The 18,839-nt window shown below is 42.1% G+C and overlaps 2 protein-coding genes across 4 annotated transcripts in view; both read left to right on the top strand.

The window, feature by feature from the left end:
- Positions 1-310: 310 nt before the first annotated feature.
- On the top strand, positions 311-17,293 carry LOC145449704 (uncharacterized). The gene is made up of 19 exons (XM_080328118.1): positions 311-556; positions 626-830; positions 960-1,126; positions 1,186-1,367; positions 2,387-2,502; positions 2,561-2,727; positions 4,358-4,475; positions 5,463-5,638; positions 6,375-6,599; positions 10,416-10,752; positions 11,270-11,414; positions 11,481-11,544; positions 11,846-12,010; positions 12,752-12,953; positions 13,557-13,840; positions 13,899-14,066; positions 15,473-15,549; positions 15,611-15,753; positions 16,960-17,293. The coding sequence occupies exons 1-19, from the start codon at positions 395-397 to the stop codon at positions 17,097-17,099; spliced, it is 3,243 nt and encodes a 1,080-aa protein (XP_080184244.1). The 5' UTR covers positions 311-394; the 3' UTR covers positions 17,100-17,293.
- Positions 12,190-18,839, top strand: part of LOC145449689 (amyloid-beta A4 protein-like) — a 228,227-nt gene continuing 221,577 nt past the window's right edge. For all 3 annotated transcript variants that reach the window (XM_080328101.1, XM_080328100.1, XM_080328102.1), the window contains exon 1: positions 12,190-12,210. The gene's annotated coding sequence lies outside the window, so the exon portion shown is untranslated. The remainder of the gene's footprint in view (positions 12,211-18,839) is intronic.

Below are 18,839 nucleotides of genomic sequence, written 5' to 3'. Positions count from 1 at the left end.
CTTTCAAAAAAGTCACAAAAGAGGACAATCCTCAAATCCTGATTAATTTGCCTACCTGTCAAGCCGAAGTCAGCCAACATTGAAAGTTGAGTGTAATTGTCTCGGACTATAGATAACTAACCTACAACTCCGTAGGTTAGTTATCTATACTCGGGACTCTCGGGCGGACCAAGTCACAGTGGTTTCGACTATAGATAACTAACCTACAGAGGTTAGTTATCTATATTTCGACAGCCACTTGACGATTACCAATATGTGATCGGGTTAACCGCTAGATAGCGGGTCAGAGAAATGATAACCTTTGTAACCACAGACGCCGACTTTTGCCTCTGCGTCGTATGCGAGGGCAATTCATTTTTCATACTTCGTTATCCTTGGTAGAGACAATTTTGCGATGGATGATTGCGACCTAGAAAAGCTAACCGCTGCTCCAGCGAAAATTGCACCAAAGTTTAACAGAAAAGTGACAGACTATTCTGCCACGGTACCCAGTAGCGTAGAAAAAGTTAAAATAAATGCGTTAACAAGCGACAGCGGCGCTTCATATCAAATCATAGTAAGTAGCCTAATATTGCTCGCAAGCGTTTATTGATCGTCTGGGAGCGAGCACCTGAATATAATTTAGGGATCCGGCGGAGAGAAAACTATTCCACTCGTGGAGGGTGCGGTCACTGAGATCAAGATCGAAGTTACCGCTGAGGATGGGACCATGAAAAATTATATCATATCTGTGAAGCGTTTGTCTGCCTCCGATGCTATACTGTCATCATTGAGCATTATTGGAAGCACTCTCGAACCGCCGTTTGCACTTGAAGAAACAGAATATGTATGTGAGTTGACCAGTTACCGTATGCCTTGTACTACAAGGCTTGTAGTGTAAATAACGGGTTACGGGATGCAGTCACATAGATGCCTTTAGTACTTGTGGGATTTTTCATGCAGCTGTTCCAATATATCAGGCAAAGTTCCGTGCAACTCTGAAGCGGTGACTGTGAAAGGGACGGCTCCAGATAAACAATGTGAAATTCTGGTGGACGGTGGCCCAGTAGATGACCCGGTCAAGTTGAATATGGGAGAAACAAAGGCAATTGTCTCTGTAAAATCGGTGGACGGAAAGAATACAAAGGTGACGTAGAGCTTAAATACCAGTCGTTTTACTCGTGAAATATCCCTCTATTGTTGCAGGAGTACACTGTGCACATTGTGAGAAACCAGCTTTTATGGCCCATGAGCCTCGTGGATAAGAAACTTTCAACGAAGTCCGAATGCCCGATGACTTTGGCTCCACTTTACTGTCCAGTTGGAGTAAAAGACAGCGATCCAAAAACAGTTTTTTCTCAGCCCTGTATGGACATGCTGACAAGAAGGTAATTTGTGGCAGTCTATATGGATCATGTGTGATAGTGGCCAGTGGGTGGTTGCATGGTGGGTTCATTCAGTTCACTTTATTAATAATTTCATCATTTTAAAGCACTATAAAACTACAAAATTGCTACCTGTATACGATGAATAGGTAGTGAAGAGTCAAAACAATTTGGAACATTCCTTCAATCAGTCACCCACCTGATGATTTTTCAAGTGTTTCCTTATTCCAGCATTTTCTGATTTTATCGCTAATGAGTAGGGCGATTTTTTTGACATTCAGTGTTGTCAGCCAACAACTGCTGCTGTTTAACGTTCTTTCTCCATCCTTGGCAAGCTACTTAGTAAGCACAGACACTTTCTACCCGAGAATGTGGGAAAGCATCTTTCGTTGTAATACAAAAAAATCGCCCTACTAATGAGCTATTCGTGTTGTCTTGAGGACTGTAATTATAATCGTAAGATGTGCGGTAGTATATCGGCTAATTGTTTTTGAAAAAACACATTTACACAGAATTAGTTACACTGCACTAGTTGTGAAGCTGATTTATGAAATTTTCAAGGCTGTAGGCCTACCCAGTAATTGATGTAGGCTAGTTTGGGACTGGATGACTCCGACGAATTTTTAAACCTTCACATTCTAGTACTTTCTTAAAACGCTTATTTACTACTTCTACTCAAAGTATGTCCGGATAAGCTTGCAAAGTATAGTTGTAAGCTACACACCCTGAGACATGCGACAGAATACATTGCTATGAACGAATAGGACAATGTTGGAATGATTATGTGTAGGTAGTTTTGTAGTAGGTCGTTTTGCGTCACGCAATACATGACCACTCGATTAATTAGTGCAAGAAGGATAAAAGTACTTTATATTATCGCAAAAAAAGTAGAAGTATTTCATTACTGACCACCTCGCTAGGCCTCTCCCATGGTACACCTCTACCATATTGCAATCCTAATCCAACTTGTGTAATGTCGGTGACAAGTGACCATGATACTTGAATCTGATCTGTTCTGCTAGATCTAAAGTCAATCCGATCGACGAAACAAGTCTGAATCCCGAATGGAGACACATCGAGTACGATATTGACAAGGAGATCACGTCCGCGTTAGCCAAGTCAGTTTACGAATACCGGGGTGAGCGCGATTCATGAGGAATCATCACCACCGTTGTTACTGAAAACTATATCTCAAGGGTGTAAGGACGAGGTAGCTCTTGGCAAGATGGCCGACCATGCGGCGAAATCGGAACAGAAGCCAAAAGCCGAATTGGATCCTGCAGTTGTGACCGGCTCTGACTGGTACAAGGCGGAATTCGAAGACTCATCGGCGAAATCTTCCGATATCGAGCACACCGCGCAGGCATGTCTATATACTGAATCCACAACGCCAAGAGTTTAGTTTCTGTGGTAGTTATTCGGGGTCAGAGTTGATCAAAGTAGTTAGCGTTGGTACTCAGGTCGAAGTAGCAGAAGCGATTAGTAGAAGTAGTGGGCCAAAAATATTTCAAGTGGAAATAGAATATGAAAGTCTGAAAGTATTCAAGTAAGTACTTTCAAAAAGTAGATTTGGTTGGTCGGTCATTTACTTTTCGAAATTAATTGGAGGTGGCTACGTTTGAAATTTCAAGATGTATCTTCGTGACTAATGCATAGGCTACTAATGACAAGTAGGTGCAACTTGGTAAAATCAATTCGCCTACCGTGATACAGGAGCTATTGTGCCCTGTTGGTATGACAATTTTACTCATCTCTCAAAAACTACTTTCTACTCTACATAATAGAGGTTGTAAAGGTAACTAGGCTAAAAACAAAACCACTTGATTAAGTCGTACAAAAAGGGAAATACCTACTTCAGAACTCGGAGAAAATAGAAGTACTTCGTTGCTGGTCACTAAGGCAAGTTTTTGCAACTTTTTATACAGCTTCCGGGAGCTTCCTAAATACTCAGAATTTATGTGGTGTGATCTTGTGAGCGGTTCCAAGGAATTTTATATCGTAACTTTTTGCATCTTTTTCTATTTTTTCATGCTACTTTTTACCGCAACTTTTATCAAGTATTGCTCAAAATGTAGGTTTCAAACTTAAATAACATAAAAATGTATGCATCAGGGTTGTAACCAAGTCACAAAGCTCCGAGTCACAAGTCATTCTCACTGTAAAGGTTTTGACTCGAGTCAAGTCGAGTCATTTTAATTCACCACCGAGTCAAGTCCGAGTCCAAGTCATCAAGCAGAGGTTCGAGTCCGAGTCATGGTACTATGACTCGAGTCCGAGTCCAAGTCATTGTGTTGACTGCTCAGTTTCCAGTTAAAGTCTTGTTAAACTCACTTTTTATAACTCTGTTTAGTGATATCGAATGGTTCGCATTTATGATATACTAATTTTCCTCACTTTTAACAGTTTCTGGTCGCATTTTCAAGTACCAGTACCAATAGACGTAATCCCAATAGGGTGGTTACTTTACCGTTCTTCGAAATTACAATGAAATGTCGGTCTTGGCTGTCTGAGTCTCGAGTCATATGACTTGGTTAGAGTCATGCGCAATGACTCGAGTCCCAGTCGAGTCAATACACAGTTTGACTCGAGTCGAGTCATTCCCGTATTTTGAGAAAATGAATCGAGTCAAGTCGAGTCATCAAAAAATCGTGACTCGAGTCATTACAACCCTGGTATGCATGATCGATTGAACACCAAAGAAAGAAATGGGACAAGCAGACACCCTGTATATTTTAAACTGTTGGGTTATACAACGAAACCTTTTGAGTCTCTCGTACCCTAATAATTCTAAAAATTATAATTGCAACTTTACACTTCAACTTTTGTTAAAATTAAGTGCAACTTTCTCATGGTTTTAGTGCAGCAGAAACTTGCCCTACTGATCATATTTGGGGCAAGCCCAAGGACTCATTCTCTTTGTAGCTGCGTCCTACTGCATGTACTTAAACTCAATCGCCTATATCACAACTTCCTCAAATCTTAATTGCTCTCAGGTTAGGAACTGGGAGAAGCGTCTTCAGCATATAGCGGTCGAGACAAACGTGGACAAATTGAAGAAATCTGCCGAAAACAGTATAAAGACGTACAAACAGAAACTGCCGAAACGAATAGGTAAGAACTAGCGGATGGGCAAAACGAATCACTGATTAGAAATTGAATCATTCTTTATGCCGTATGAATAGGATCAAGTGTGTCGAATCGAGTCAACAGGAATAACCACATTGCTAGCAAAGCGGTTCTGATTGACATATTCCAGTAACAGTTATAACTGTCAACTGGCATGCAATGTTCCCTCTAATTTTTCACAAGCCTGCACGCACTCACCAACTCATTGTGCGGTCCCTTGGACAACAGTGCGCAACGACTAAAAAAACAAAAACAAAAGGTCATCACATCGGCTTTTTTGTGCGGAGCTGAGATTTTCTGTGCGTGGTGAACGTGTCGGCACTGCGCAATTGCGCAGCTTAGAGGAAACATTGCTGGCATGCACGAGACGATTTCACGCTCAGAAATCGCTTCGAACTTGAAGCAAAAGGCACTTTAATAGTGTCAATCAACGCACTCATCCAAGAATCATTCTCATCCATGCTAATGCAGTTGCTGAGATGCCTTGCACATAAATGATGAACGGGAAGCTGGCGATGTCACTGCAGTCGATTTCAGCCATATGATAGAAATTATCTTACGAAATATAGTGCGAGAGACTTCAGCAGTTAGAAATCATGCAGTATATTGGTGTAGTTTAATAATAAAGCATCCACGTTAGACAATGCCTTCTGACGGGAAGGTTTTCTTGGCTTTTCGATCAGGCAAATATCTTCAAGTTTCGTCCACATTACGCCTTTAAAAGGACTAAATTATTTCCACTGCTGGAAGCAATTTGACTGCGATAGGTCATTTATGATCCATGATTTGAATTCTGTTTCGATTGACTAATGTTCCGCTGTGTATTTCGATCAATATTAAATATTGAAAAGCCACAATTAGATTGGAGCCAAACTTTCAGTATCTGATTTGAATCGTCTGCTATGCGTAAGGACACAGTATAACACCTGGATCGAAAACTTTTGCTGACTCATTTCTTTACGACACGTCAAGGGGACATGATGCGATATGAGGTCGGCGATTCACCCGAGGATCATCTCCACGATTCCGCCACATATTACGCTGCCGCTATCAAAAACCAGCCAAAAAACGCAGCATTGCACGTCAGATTGGGGCTTGTACTGGAGGAACAGTATTACCTGGGAGAAGTTTATGGTCTTGAGAAAGCGGTAAGTTACCGACACTATTCAGAATATTTTGGAATTTCTTGCTGTGATATACTCCCACCGTAGATCGCATAAATGTAACGGCATGCGGGCTGATCAGTTTTCACGGATCCCCTTGACCAACTGTTGTTGAGATAGCTTTGATCTTGGAAAGACGCATTCCTTGCTACTTGTCTGGTCCATGTAGTCTGTGCCTATTGTTAGTGAAAAACAGAGGTTGTCAATAACGAAGTTTTGATTTCCAAGACTTGTCAAAACCACTTCAAGTACTCAAGTTTGAAAAGTACTCAAGTGAGTGGAATCGGAAAGTATATTTGGCCAAGGGTTCATGTATTTTTGCTAGTTAAATGGTGGTTGTGGTTTACTTTGAAAATCGCAAGATATTGCATATTGCTTATTCACAGCTGCTGCTAAGTGAATAATGACGCTACCAATAGGTGCAATCTTCGGTACAAATATATTCAGCGGTCACTGTGACGGCTGTTTCACGCGGTTTTTATGATGATTTCACATATAAAAGTGATGCAAACTTATCCTAAAACGACTTTCTACTTTTCAAAAGCCAAAGTTTAAAAAGTAACTAGTTCTGCCCAAAAAACTGTTCGAGTAGAAGTGGAGATATTCTAAAAACACAACTGATTGATTAAGTACTGCAAGTTGGCAAAACTTATTTGAGTACTTTGAAAAAGTGGGAGTACTTTGTTACTGCATGTCACCTCTGCATACATTCCGCAAACAGGAGCACGACCAGGCCGCGGGAGTGAACGTAGCTGCCCAAGAAAGCTCAAAAGACGAAGACTGTGCGGCTATATGTAAACTACGAGGCATCGGGCCAGGCGCGCCGCTCGCCACGCAGTTGAAAGCGATTGACGAAGAATATCACCAATTGCTCGACAATGGCCAGAGTCAAAAGGCTGATTATGTCATGGCTTTGTATGCCTGGAAATCTAAACAAGCTGTGAAGGTGATGTGTTGTTCTGTGCTCTTTGCATGATGATTTGGCCGGATATGACGTTACGAGGACTCATAGCTGGTCAACCAGCAGCCAGCACCAAAGCCTATAATTGCAGTACATACATTAAAGTCCAGTTGGAGATAAGAGTCGGCATCAGCTAAAGAAATATTCACCCATGAAACAGAAAAGTAGAGGTATACGATGTAAATTTCGGGTACTGGCCTATCCCCCAGTTAATGTCCGTTCCTATCAAGCCAACATTTGTTATACATTTTATTTTGAGAATGCAGGATTTTGTAGCAGCTATTATTCATTTTTCGCTCTGTACCAACAGCTTGCTTCAAATTCCGACTCATTACACTGGTCAACACATATTTTTAGGCAGACAAAGTAAGAGTGGTTTTGGGGGTTCTGAAGGGCACTGATTCCGAATATGACCTTCGTTTTTTCAAATTGGCTCTTGTAGTGGAGATAACCCATGGGGCTATTTTGACCAAAATCTCCCATTTTCGCGGTAATGACTAGATAAAAAGTCGGCTCAGTCATACTATAAAGTTTAGAAATTCAATCTACTCGTTATTTTTACACACAGAAGACTCTTTTAAATCAAAATACAGCAACAGCACTATATTTAGGGATAATAGATATATCATGGTTACAGACTTCCAGGGATATCATGTACATAACTAAACTCCAGTCATGTACATAAGTATTTACTTAGATGCTCAAATAACGTGGCATTAATTCAATCAGTTTTGCGTCAACCACCTATTGTAAATTTTAAATAATCTGTTGGAATATAGTATTATTGATATATTTTAAAGCACAAATGTTTTTTGTACGATTTTCGCCTGTAAGCTATTTCGTGCAGTTTCTCGATAGGTTCCGGCAATGGTCTGACATAATATGTTCAATAGCTCATCTTATCTGCCCTGATATCTTTCTTTTGTTGTTCTGGTGTCTTGGTAGAACCCCTCCCCTTGCTAATCAACAAGATGATCAGGAAATATATCAAGATGACTGAACAGGAAGTGAACTTTTATGCTCATGTTTGTGGTCAAGTTTTAGATATGCAGATACGAATTTTCGGACCAACTGTTTGTAGGTGGGTGCTTTGTCATCATCTAAAAAGTTTAATTTACTACATCCTAAGAGAAATTACATGCAGTGAACTCCTTTATAATGTGAAATTGGAATCTTTCATCGGTATTTGAATATACCAAATAACAGATTTAAGCTTCTCGTTTGATAGGATTACTAGGTATATCCACTTAGTTGACTCGGCGGAAAATGATCCATTTACCAGTCAAATAAAAATGACACTTATATGAGTATTGTAGTTAAGCCTTTCAAGGACAAATTTTACAGCTTTATTACGCCTCTTTAATTTTGGTAGAATTACCAATTGATACAGGAGAATACGTATTTCCGCTGTGCAAAAGTACAATTTTTAGGCTTGACAAACTGCTTTTTTGATAAACAAATATTTCACATCATGTCATGTTAATACTGATAGAATGACTGAGAATGTTATGAGGGTTCTTCATAGTCAATTAGGTATTTATGCGCAGTATAAAATTAGAAAAAACTACGATTTTCTTCCTACCAAGTGAAATATTTAAGGGTGAATACAGTAACTTTAGGCTTTTTTAGGGGTATAAATATCTTCTGACAAAGAGCCAATCTGACAAACCTAATGTGATATTCATATTCAGCAGCCTCAAAAACCCCAGAAACAGCTCTCAGATGTTCTGCCTAAAAAATTGTTTTTCATTTTGTTGACCAGTGTTACCTGCAGTTTGTCTTATTACTATTTATATCCTCTCCAAACACCACTAGATAGCGATGTAATGGAGGGATCGACTGTAGCATAACTTCAAATGACTTGGTGAAGTCTATTATTCAAACATTCACCTTGTTGTGACCTCTAAATGATGTAGCCATAGCTTGCAATTCATACCAACACTAAATTAATCAAGCACACACCCGACTTGCCATACGCATTCATGTGTTTAGTCAGTAGTCAACGATGAACTCGAGTTGGCTTGAAATTATTTTTCTGCCACTCACCCTAAATGTTAGTAAATATCTGTCGAGTGCGTATATATGAGACAACGCTACCGGCAGCTGGTGTCGGCTGTAAGCTCGCTTGTAGGTTGAATCCTTGACTCGGTTTTTAACCTGGGGAAGGTCTGAGACAATGCCATCGGCGCCGTGAAGGCACGGGCGCAATTGCCCTCGATCGGACGTATTAGAAACCTCTCGCGTCGCTAACGCGGTGGAAGCCTTGCCTCGGCGGGTGGACGCGGCGTCTGCGGGTTGTTGAGACACGATCCGACGGCGGCGTCAGTGCAGTGCGATAAGCGGGGCGGTCGTGGGCCGTAACTCAATTCAGACTACTCTGCGGCCGACATCTTTATGCCATTAACGCATTTTACTGTATGTTAGAAGAATGAAGGTGTGAAAAATAATAGCTGAGTATTATGACGCCATTAACATATACAATATATAAACATATAAAATACAAATCGTCATTTCGTAATCAATGTAATTAATGTCCATTTTACACATGCAATTCAGTTTATTAAGAATTTTAATCATTTCAAAACACCTCAAGAGTGCGATACAATGAAAAGATAGGAAATTTACTTTTTATAAAGTTTTTATTGTCTTTCAGTTCAGTTTATTATTAAAATTTCATCATCTAAAAACACCACAAGACTCTGATGCAATGAAACAATAGGAAGGTGTCGAAACGACTTGGAGTAGTCTTTGAGATCAAACACCCTGGGCCTAGGCGATTTCGGCCATATCTTGGCCATGGTTAACTCAGAAAAAATGTGACAAGCATAAATATGGCCAAGATCAAGCTGATAAATAAGAAACTTTTATAAAAACTTAATTTTCTATCAATTTCGAAAAAGGGATCTAAAAAAATGGACATGAGCTACTTCGATTCCACTTTTACGAAATATTCTTCTATTCGGCCACAACTAATATATATTAAGGAACACTACATGGAAGATTGTTGTTGTTTGTGGTATACATGGTGTTTGTCAACTGCTATTTTCATTTACACCAGGCCGATATTCTTCATTTCTATCCGTAACTGCCGACTTGTAGCACGGTCCACTTCTAGGCTTTTATAAGACACCACCAACACTTACGTAGGAATTCCTCGGTCGGACTCCAACCCTCAACCCATTGGTGTTGCAGCTGTGGATGATACCACTACGCTATCTCGCCACGACCATTGAAGATAATTTCATAGCGTTTTAGCACAATGCTACGGGTCAATGACTATTTCACAGAGATGCCTAGTCTACAGTCTGCTGATGGGTTTCGGTCAGAGGTGGTAAAAGCAGTTATCGTCGGCATTCAAGTAGAAGTAACGTAGAACAAACGTTTACTTTAGTACAAATATAGAAGTCAAGCCTAGTAACTGAAAACTGTGAAATACAAGTGGAAGCAGTCTGAAACATAACCGCTTGATATTGAAATGAACCCGAATATTTCCGGCTGACACTCGTCAGAGGTAATCGTCAGCAACTAGTAGAGGATTGGAAAGAACATTGTCTATCAACAATCGTATTACTAGTAGCTGACGATTACCCCTGACGAGTGTCAGCCGAAAATATTCGGGTTCATTTCAATATGAACATACTATTCAATTGTATATTGAATTTCTGTATCTCAAAGAAGCTCTTCAAATAACCGCTTGAGTAATCAGTACAAGAACATACTTCAGTACTTCGAAGAAACAGAAGCACATCGTTACTGACCACCTCTTTCCGGTTTAATAATCGGAAACATTCCATCCTTCAGGGCGGTCAAACCGGCATGAAAGCCGCTGACGACAACAATCCCTTGGGCCGGGCTTACCTCAAATACCTGGACGCGCTCGCTATCAATCCCAACGACCCCGTCAACAACATCCACGTAGGAAGAATGATGATAGCGCAAGAGAATTACGACGGCGCCGTCGCGCGCTTGCAGCAAGCCGTAGGGTTAAAACCGACTAGCGCGATCGCCAGGTTTTATCTCGGCCTGGCGTTGGTGACGCGGAAGGAAGGCGCAGGCAAACGGGCGAAAGAGGCTTTGGGTTATTTGCACGACGGGTTGGAACACATGCTGCTGAAACGATTGGAGGAAGCTTCTGCCGGTGGTAATATTCCATTTTACGAGTACTGTTCCGAGCAGGGCATTGGAGTTGGAATAAATGTGTAGTGTATGCTCATGAGCTCTATTTTATCATAAATTCTATTCAGCTCCAGCTCCGGTACTCATTGATACCGCCGCTCCGGCTTCAGCTCCGGCTCCGATAAATATCCGTGTGAACGCTATCTATTGGGTTCCCAGCAACGCGGTTTGTTCGAAAACGTGACCCGAAGAGGAAACAATTCTTAATTTTGTGACGTGTTGCTGTTAAATTATGCGAATTCAGCCAATAGTAAAGAGAATAGCATCTTATGAAACACATCGGAGTCGGAGCTATACTTCAAACAACTGGCTCCAGCTCCAAAGCCCTGGTTATGAGGTTGTTTGTGGGATATTGTCTTTCCGATTCCGCCCTTTGTAACGTTTCTGTAAGGGTTGAAAATAATACACGTATCCGACGTAAATGTCTAATTCTACAATGAATTTAGTTGTTCAATATTGCGTTTTCAAACTTTCCACAGATAACCAGGCCAGCACTGATTTGTTTTGCGAGAACCCGTGGCGTATATCGAACACGCAAGTTTTACGAGGTTTATTGTCATTGGCACAATGCCTCGGAAAGGAGCCACAAACGGGCTACAGAACAGCAAAAGAGATCTTCCATTGGTACAGTTACTATTGTAATAACGGCACTGAATAAAATCTTTGATCTCGTTCCATTGTTTAATTAAGTGTTTGTCTTCAAGCTGCCATCGCTTTAACAACATTCCATGCTCGCAATGATATTTTCAAACAGGTAAGACTGTGCGTTTATGTAACAGTTTGCGATATACTGTATAATCCCTAATATATGCATAAAACTCTAGCATACCCAGACCATGTTTACCTGTGCTACATTTACTGTGTCAGTCAAGTTCAATTTTCCCCGTTTTGTGATGTAGGCCTAATCATACCAATATCTAATGACAGTCAATAGTATCGGCTATATAGCAGTCGAATAGCAGCCATGAAGCAACCACCTGGTACGCTTTTTGTCGACCGCTTCAGTAGGCGGTTTTACTTCCATAGTTCCATATACAGTGCCGTATTGTTTGCAGCTGGAATGGATTGTATTGGACTGTCACTACAGCCTCCTCGAAATCCTCGTGAACGAAAAGAATCGGGACGAAGACCTCATCGCCCAGCGATGCAGCTACTTGCTCGCCATCGCGCGAAACGTCACAATCCCGCGCAGCGACGAACTGCTAAAACTACAAGAAAAGGTATAAAGTCAACACTATCGACTGTTTAAAGAAGGCGAGCTCGCAACCAAATCTACCTTTTGAAGAGCAAGAGTAATTTCGCCACTCTTCATTTCCTGTTCCACTTCAAGTAGTTTTAGAATGCCTTGGTTGTTGATGTTTGCGGTATTCACGGTGATTTTGGAGTGTTTGAAGTGATTGGAGTATTTGGTTGTATTAAGGTAAGCATCGCCTTACTGGACGCTGGGCGGTGCGAAACCCTCGTGGTACAACCGATACTTCCAATCACTCTCACACCCAGGAAGAGTATGGCCCTTGGCCTTCATATTCCTGAACCCGGGATCTGAAACCGCTTGACGGGGCAGTATCCCAGTCACAAGTATGGTGGCGGCGGGACAAGCCTCCGCAGACGCCCCCAGCCAAAGCCTGCTTGTGACAGCCGTTTGAACCTGAAATGGAAGAGAAACTATTGAAGGGAAAAATGGCAACCAGAAGCAACCTTTTGGGAGCTCTTGGGTCCTTTCGACCCAAGAGTGACCTATTGAGGCGCTTGTGGCAATAGCAACATGGTGTAGTGCCATGCGGCTGCCACAAGCGTAACGGGGTGGAGGTTTACTGCGGTTCCTCCAGGTTACCCCTAAAAAAAAAATAAAAAAAAATATTCACGGTGATTTTCGATTACAATGGTCAATTGGTCATTTACACCAGGCCGATATTCTTTATTATGAATTCCGAATTATTGTGGATAACCTCCAAATTTAGGTGTGTCAAAAACTGGTATGGATCCAGCCGAACAGCAGCCGGGCTTTGTACCTGCTCGGGACGGCCCAGCTGTCGCGCTACGACAACGATTCCAAATCCGACTTCGGCGAGCGCTGCCTCAAGGATTCCAGGCTCAGTCTGCACGCCAGCATAGCGCTAGAAGGGAAACCAGCCACCGGCAGCGCCAAAGAAGAGATCAGCAGTGCGTCATATGATGTTCAAGTCGGTCCGTGGACATATCAGCATGCGACATTGAGCATATGAGTTATTTACAGTTGCACTTAGGGTTTGGTTTGGGCAGGGGTTCTTAAATTGGGGTTAAAACGGACAGTGGCTCTATGAAATGACCAGAAACGCGGATTTTTGTGCTTCAACTGGTAATAATCGGGCCGTTACTAGGACTGGACGAAAATGAAGATCTGTCTTTTTATTCTCAGGTAGACTTTTAGGTATTGACTAGACAAGATGGCCACGAGGCCGTGATTAGGATTGGGAAAAAGTGATGACCTTCCTTTCATCAACGGTTAGGCTACTTAGAATTAGAATATATTTGATCCACGTCGATAGGCTGCCGACGCAACCACCCAATTTAGGGATCCACGCTAAAAAAGTCATAGAACTCCTGCTTTATGGTTCGTTTATGGTTAGGGTATGGGTTGACTTTGGAGTTAGTGTTAGGGTTAGCAACATGCTCGGCTCATGCTCATCGCTCAATCGTCGTTTTTCGCCATGCCGCATGCTCAAATGTCTGGAAACCGTTTAAATCACGCCGTAACCAGGTTTAACAGATTCTCTTTAATCTCAGATCAAAAATGGTGGCAAGATTATCAGGCTGAAAAGAACCCGAAAACTCAAGTCAGTGAAAAACCTGCCGCGGCACAGCCTACCAGGGGTCGCGGCGCGCCAGCGCGGGGACCTACACGTGGGGCACCTGCCGCTAGAGGTAGAGGAGCTGCTGCAAACCGCGGGACGCCAGCCGGGCGCGGGAGAGGCGCCCCAACAGCAAACAGAGGCCGGGGTAGCGCTAAACCCACCGCTACATCCAGCAACACAAAATGCGAAAAGTCAGAACCACCGAAGCCTGCTGAGGTAGGGTGTAGCGTCAGCGTATTCGATTCCGGTTCAATTGTTGCGTTGTTACGTACAGCCTGCAAAGTCAGAGAGCGCGAGTCCGGCGCAACCCAGTAAACCGGGGCCTATCAACAAGAAAACCTATCACGCCAGGCTTGTACTTGCGAGGGCCTTGTCGAGGACAGCCGACACGCTCAACGATTCACGGGCTTATTACGAAGAGGTTATGAAAATGGCTCCCGAGGTTTGGTGATATTAGATGTAACTTTTAGGTAGAGTAATTGATTACCATTGTTCTCTAATATGAAGGATATACATCGAGTATATTTTACCTCAAAGAAGGTATCAATGCAATCAAATCATCAACGGCAATGTCACTTCAAATACAGCCTCCGCTCTACGAGTGTCACATGCTATATAGATGTAGTGATCTATTTCCCAGGCTATATGTCTTTTATCGCCCACTCTGACTTTGGCAGCACCTGAGGTGGTGAATGCAGTCATCGCTGTTTTTCGAGTGAACTTCTTCTCAAGTAGAATTAGCGATTTCCGAGGCAGAAAAAGTAAGTAATCTAAGCCTAGTTCTGCCTAACAAACTGAAAACTGTTTAGTAGAACTGCAAGTATAATCTGAAGAATTTGAAGAGCTTGGAGGTACAGAAATTCAATATACAATCGAATAGTATATTCATTTTGAAATGAATACTTCGTCAGGGGTAATCGTCAGCAACTAGTAGAGAATTGGAAATAACATTGTATATCAATCTCAATGTATATATACAATGTTCAGCTAATCAGAGGTCACTTCTCTTGAAATTGCGAGGTGCATCCTCGCGACTAACGCAAATGAGTGATGTGATGACGCTACAATTACCTGCAACCTTCGAATACACGGGCTATGACAACTTCACACCTGAAAGTGTTGTAAACTTATTTTAAAGCTATTTTCTACTCTACGAAATCCAAACTATACAATTGAATAGTATATTCATATTGAAATTAACCCGAATGTTTTCGGCTGACACTCGTCAGGGGTAATCGTCAGCAACTAGTAGAGAATTGGAAAGAACGTTGTATATCAACAATCGTATCACAAAATATGACGTCACCAGCATGAAAGAGAGAGCGTTCAATGTACTATTTTTAGGTGGTACACGAACTCCTTTTGTTGACAGACTTTTATCAAAACACACCAACCAAAACTCTGTCAACAAAAGGAGTTCGTGTACCACCTAAAATAGTACATTGAACGCTCTCTCTTTCATGCTGGTGACGTCATATTTTGTGATACGATTGTTGATATACAATGTTCTTTCCAATTCTCTACTAGTTGCTGACGATTACCCCTGACGAGTGTCAGCCGAAAACATTCGGGTTCATTTCAATATGAATATACTATTCAATTGTATATTGAAGTTCTGTACCTCCAAGACGCTCTTGAAATCCAAACTGAAAAAAGTAAATCAATTTGCTCAAAAACCTGTTCAAGCAGAAGTGGAAGTTATCTGAAAACATATCCACTCGAATCTCGAATACTTAAATACTCTATACGTAAAACACAAACCATTTAAATACGTTACGTTAACGACTAACACCCACGCCAAATCACTGGATCGTACTAAATATCGGATCAAATCCTTTTCGCGCTTAGGTACACGACGCCTACATCGAGCTCGCCGATATCCTGATCAAGACCGACCCTCTAGCCGCCGTGGACGTGTACTGCCGGTAACACATCGCGCTATAGCACCCTTACAAAGCGCCTGCTGTTCTGACACCCTTCTGACAGGTACCCACGCAGCGGCGACGGGGAATCGTTCGACGACGCGTATCTTAGCGGAGAGATCGTCCATATCTTGATGAAAAACGAGAAATTCGAAGACCCGCGACTGTGCGAGCACATGATCGCGTATGGGCGCGTAATGGGACTCGGTAAGAGCCCGGTTGGGTGGGCGGTTAAGTACTTCTACTTTTCGAAGTGCCCAAGTGCTTTTCTTTGTTGCTACTTACTCAGTGATTCCGATGGTAGACTATACTTGCACTTCCGTATAAAAAGTTTTTGGATTTGATAATCTTACTTTTTACGTTTCGGAATTTATCTGACAGGCAGTAGAATTTAGGTATAGATTTGCTTCACTTTGATGAAATTTCCATGACAGCTGGGCTGTGAACCACTGTGTGTGGGTACGCTGTAAATTCATGGGTGGAAAATAGGTGTATTTACCAAATTTCCACCATAACGTAGGGTGCAGATCAGGCCATTGGCACTTCCTGGGACCAAGCTTTGCTTTCACACCAATTGCAATAGGAAAAAACGCGTCAAATACGCAAATACATAATTCGGATATAACTCCCAGGGATGATACACGAAATCAGAACGCACTCCATCTCTAGGATATATTTCCATGGGAATTGGTGCATTTGAATCGTTCTCGCCCATTGGAAAGGGTTAGAAAACAAAATCTTTAACCAGAAAGTGTTGTTTACGTTATCTGCACCTTACGCTAGGGTGGAAATATGCGAAATACGCGATATTAGTTTACAGCGCAACAGATGTAAATTCGAAAATCGCAGCTATTTGCATCACCATTAGTCGCGCATCTTGCGATTTTGAAAACTGGCCCCGGCGATCGACTATCAAAAATCTGCAAAGCCTCATCCCAATCTACCTCATCAAGCTACTTGTTTGAGTGCTTCTCAGACCTTTGATATTCTGCTTATCCTCGGTGTAGTTGTGACATGCCTCTCCTTGTAATCTAGTAGAAATTTATGGTACTACTTCGACTTGTACTTAAGCGCAGTGACTATATTTCCACGAGCTCTGGTGTTTTGTGAACTACTAGTTGGAGTCTCTTTCAGTTGCTACAGAAATGTATGAGAAGGGTGGTTCGATTTAGGCGTGGTTACTGGTTATTATTATTCGAGTTGATTTGGTTATCCCTATATATTAAAAACGCCGATGCTGGGTTACCGTAATATCTTGTAGGAATTCTGCTTTACTTGTAATCCGTAGCCTACCTATTCTGACACGTCCATGCCTACTGCTTTCCATTTTCAATGTCACACGAAATATGACATACGTCGGAATCGCCACGATTTCAACTTCGCCCCTACACACACTGTCACCATTCGTTCCAGCTGTTCTCGAAAAGTACATGGACACGCTCAACGATAAATTCATGACCAGTTTACTGAAGAGCGTCTACGCCGGAGTTCACAAAAAAGACGTGGACGATCCGGACTTGGAAGCTTTTTTCAGATTCAAGTGCTGGATTTAGACACGATGCCATACTCTCATCGACTTTGATATTTGTAGCAAGGCATCGATTCCAATCTAACATCATTGTAAATCATTTGACGTTTTTGTTTGTGGGTAAGATGTACCTAACAACCACTGTTCGCGGGTAGCACGTAGTAGTTCATGATACGATCTGAAGCTATAAAGAAAAAAATAAATTACCTATTATAAATATTTGTGATGTGTATTCTGGACAGATTTTCTGTTGGTGTTATGTTCGGTAGAGAGAAGGGGGGGGGAATCAGTTTTCGTCTGCACCGTCGTGATGCTTTTGACGACGCAGGCGCGATACGACCGTAACGTCATCTAGTAAGCACCCCGTTTTTTTCTCCTCCATGCTTTCCGTGGATGCTTAGCACCTAGCAGGATAGCTGCGGATACCAGTTTTCGAGTCTTTGGTCTGACCCGGTCGGGGATCGAACCCACGACCTACCGATCAAGAAGCCAGACGGATCACCATTACACTATCTCGCTCAGTAGGGTCGGTGGGCGTATGAGCATGCGGCATGTGAGCGTTTGGGTTGGGATAGGGATCGATTTACGGTTAGGTTAGGTCTGCGGTTATAGCCACAAACTAAAATGTTGTTTTCATGCAGTCGCATGTTCAAATATCGGGCAACCGCTGTGATGTCTACCACAAGTCAATTGTAGTGTTGGTTGAGGCGTCAGTGAAGATGTATTCAGACAGAGATAGCGAGAAAACGTCATGGCGATGCGTCCGGCTTCTTGATCGGTAGGCCGTGGTTTCAATCCCCGGCCGGGTCAGACTAAAGACTCGAAAACTGGTATCTGCGGCTATCATGCTCGGCGCACAGCATCCAGGGATAGCATGGAGGAGAAAAATCATGGTGGTGCAGACTATGATAACCTTACCTAGAGGTTATATCGCATCTCCACCGTCTAAGCATCTCGACGGCGTAGACGAGGATAAATCTGATCTCTCTCTCTCAGAAAATTTATTCTGGATCTTATAACTACTGGTCGGGCATTAAATAATGTGCGATCCCTCAATAATCTACGATTTTTTTCTCAACGTATTAATGTCTCTGCTTCAGGGCATGTACTTGGATTTGTGCGTCATATGAAACAAACTCCCGAGTTATATTTTGAAACATCACATTTGCTCGTTTCTACTGATCCAGACTTGGAGATGCTCCTGAATTCTTCAGCAAGACAAATCAAGTGCACCGCAACGGGATTATTTTACGACCACACGTAGATTAGAACAGTGCGTAGCCAACTTTCATTAGAAGGATACAGCTACTTTATACTATATTAACGAAGTGGAACTATTTCTAGAGAACAAGCCAACTCGGATGTATCTCGAAAGGTAGTAATATAACATATGCTGTAACTGGGTTTCAGATATAATATTTGCATTTCTCCCTGACACCGCAACGCAGAATTTCCGAAATATCAGGGAAAGTTACGACACATCAAACAAAAAGTAGAAAATCTATAACATATGAGTATACGACGTTGCGTCTGTCTTATATCACTTTTCATTCAGTGTACACTGTAGGCCTGCATGTGTAGGCTACATTGTACAATGTACAAAACTGTAGGCCTACATGTGTACAATGTACAACAGAGGGGTGTCAAACTCAAATTGCGTCGCGGGCCGGATTCAAACCTTCAAATAGTTTGCGGGCCGGACCAGTCAACGGATTTCAAAATGCTACCTCGTGCCCTTGATTTTCACGTGAATGCTTTATTACCA

Source organism: Botryllus schlosseri, chromosome 11, assembly GCF_051294905.1.
Source record: "Botryllus schlosseri isolate E-star chromosome 11, Bs_hap1, whole genome shotgun sequence".
Taxonomy (NCBI): domain Eukaryota; kingdom Metazoa; phylum Chordata; class Ascidiacea; order Stolidobranchia; family Styelidae; genus Botryllus; species Botryllus schlosseri.
Note: the sequence above shows the minus strand (reverse complement) of the source record. Positions and strands in the feature narration are given on the sequence as shown.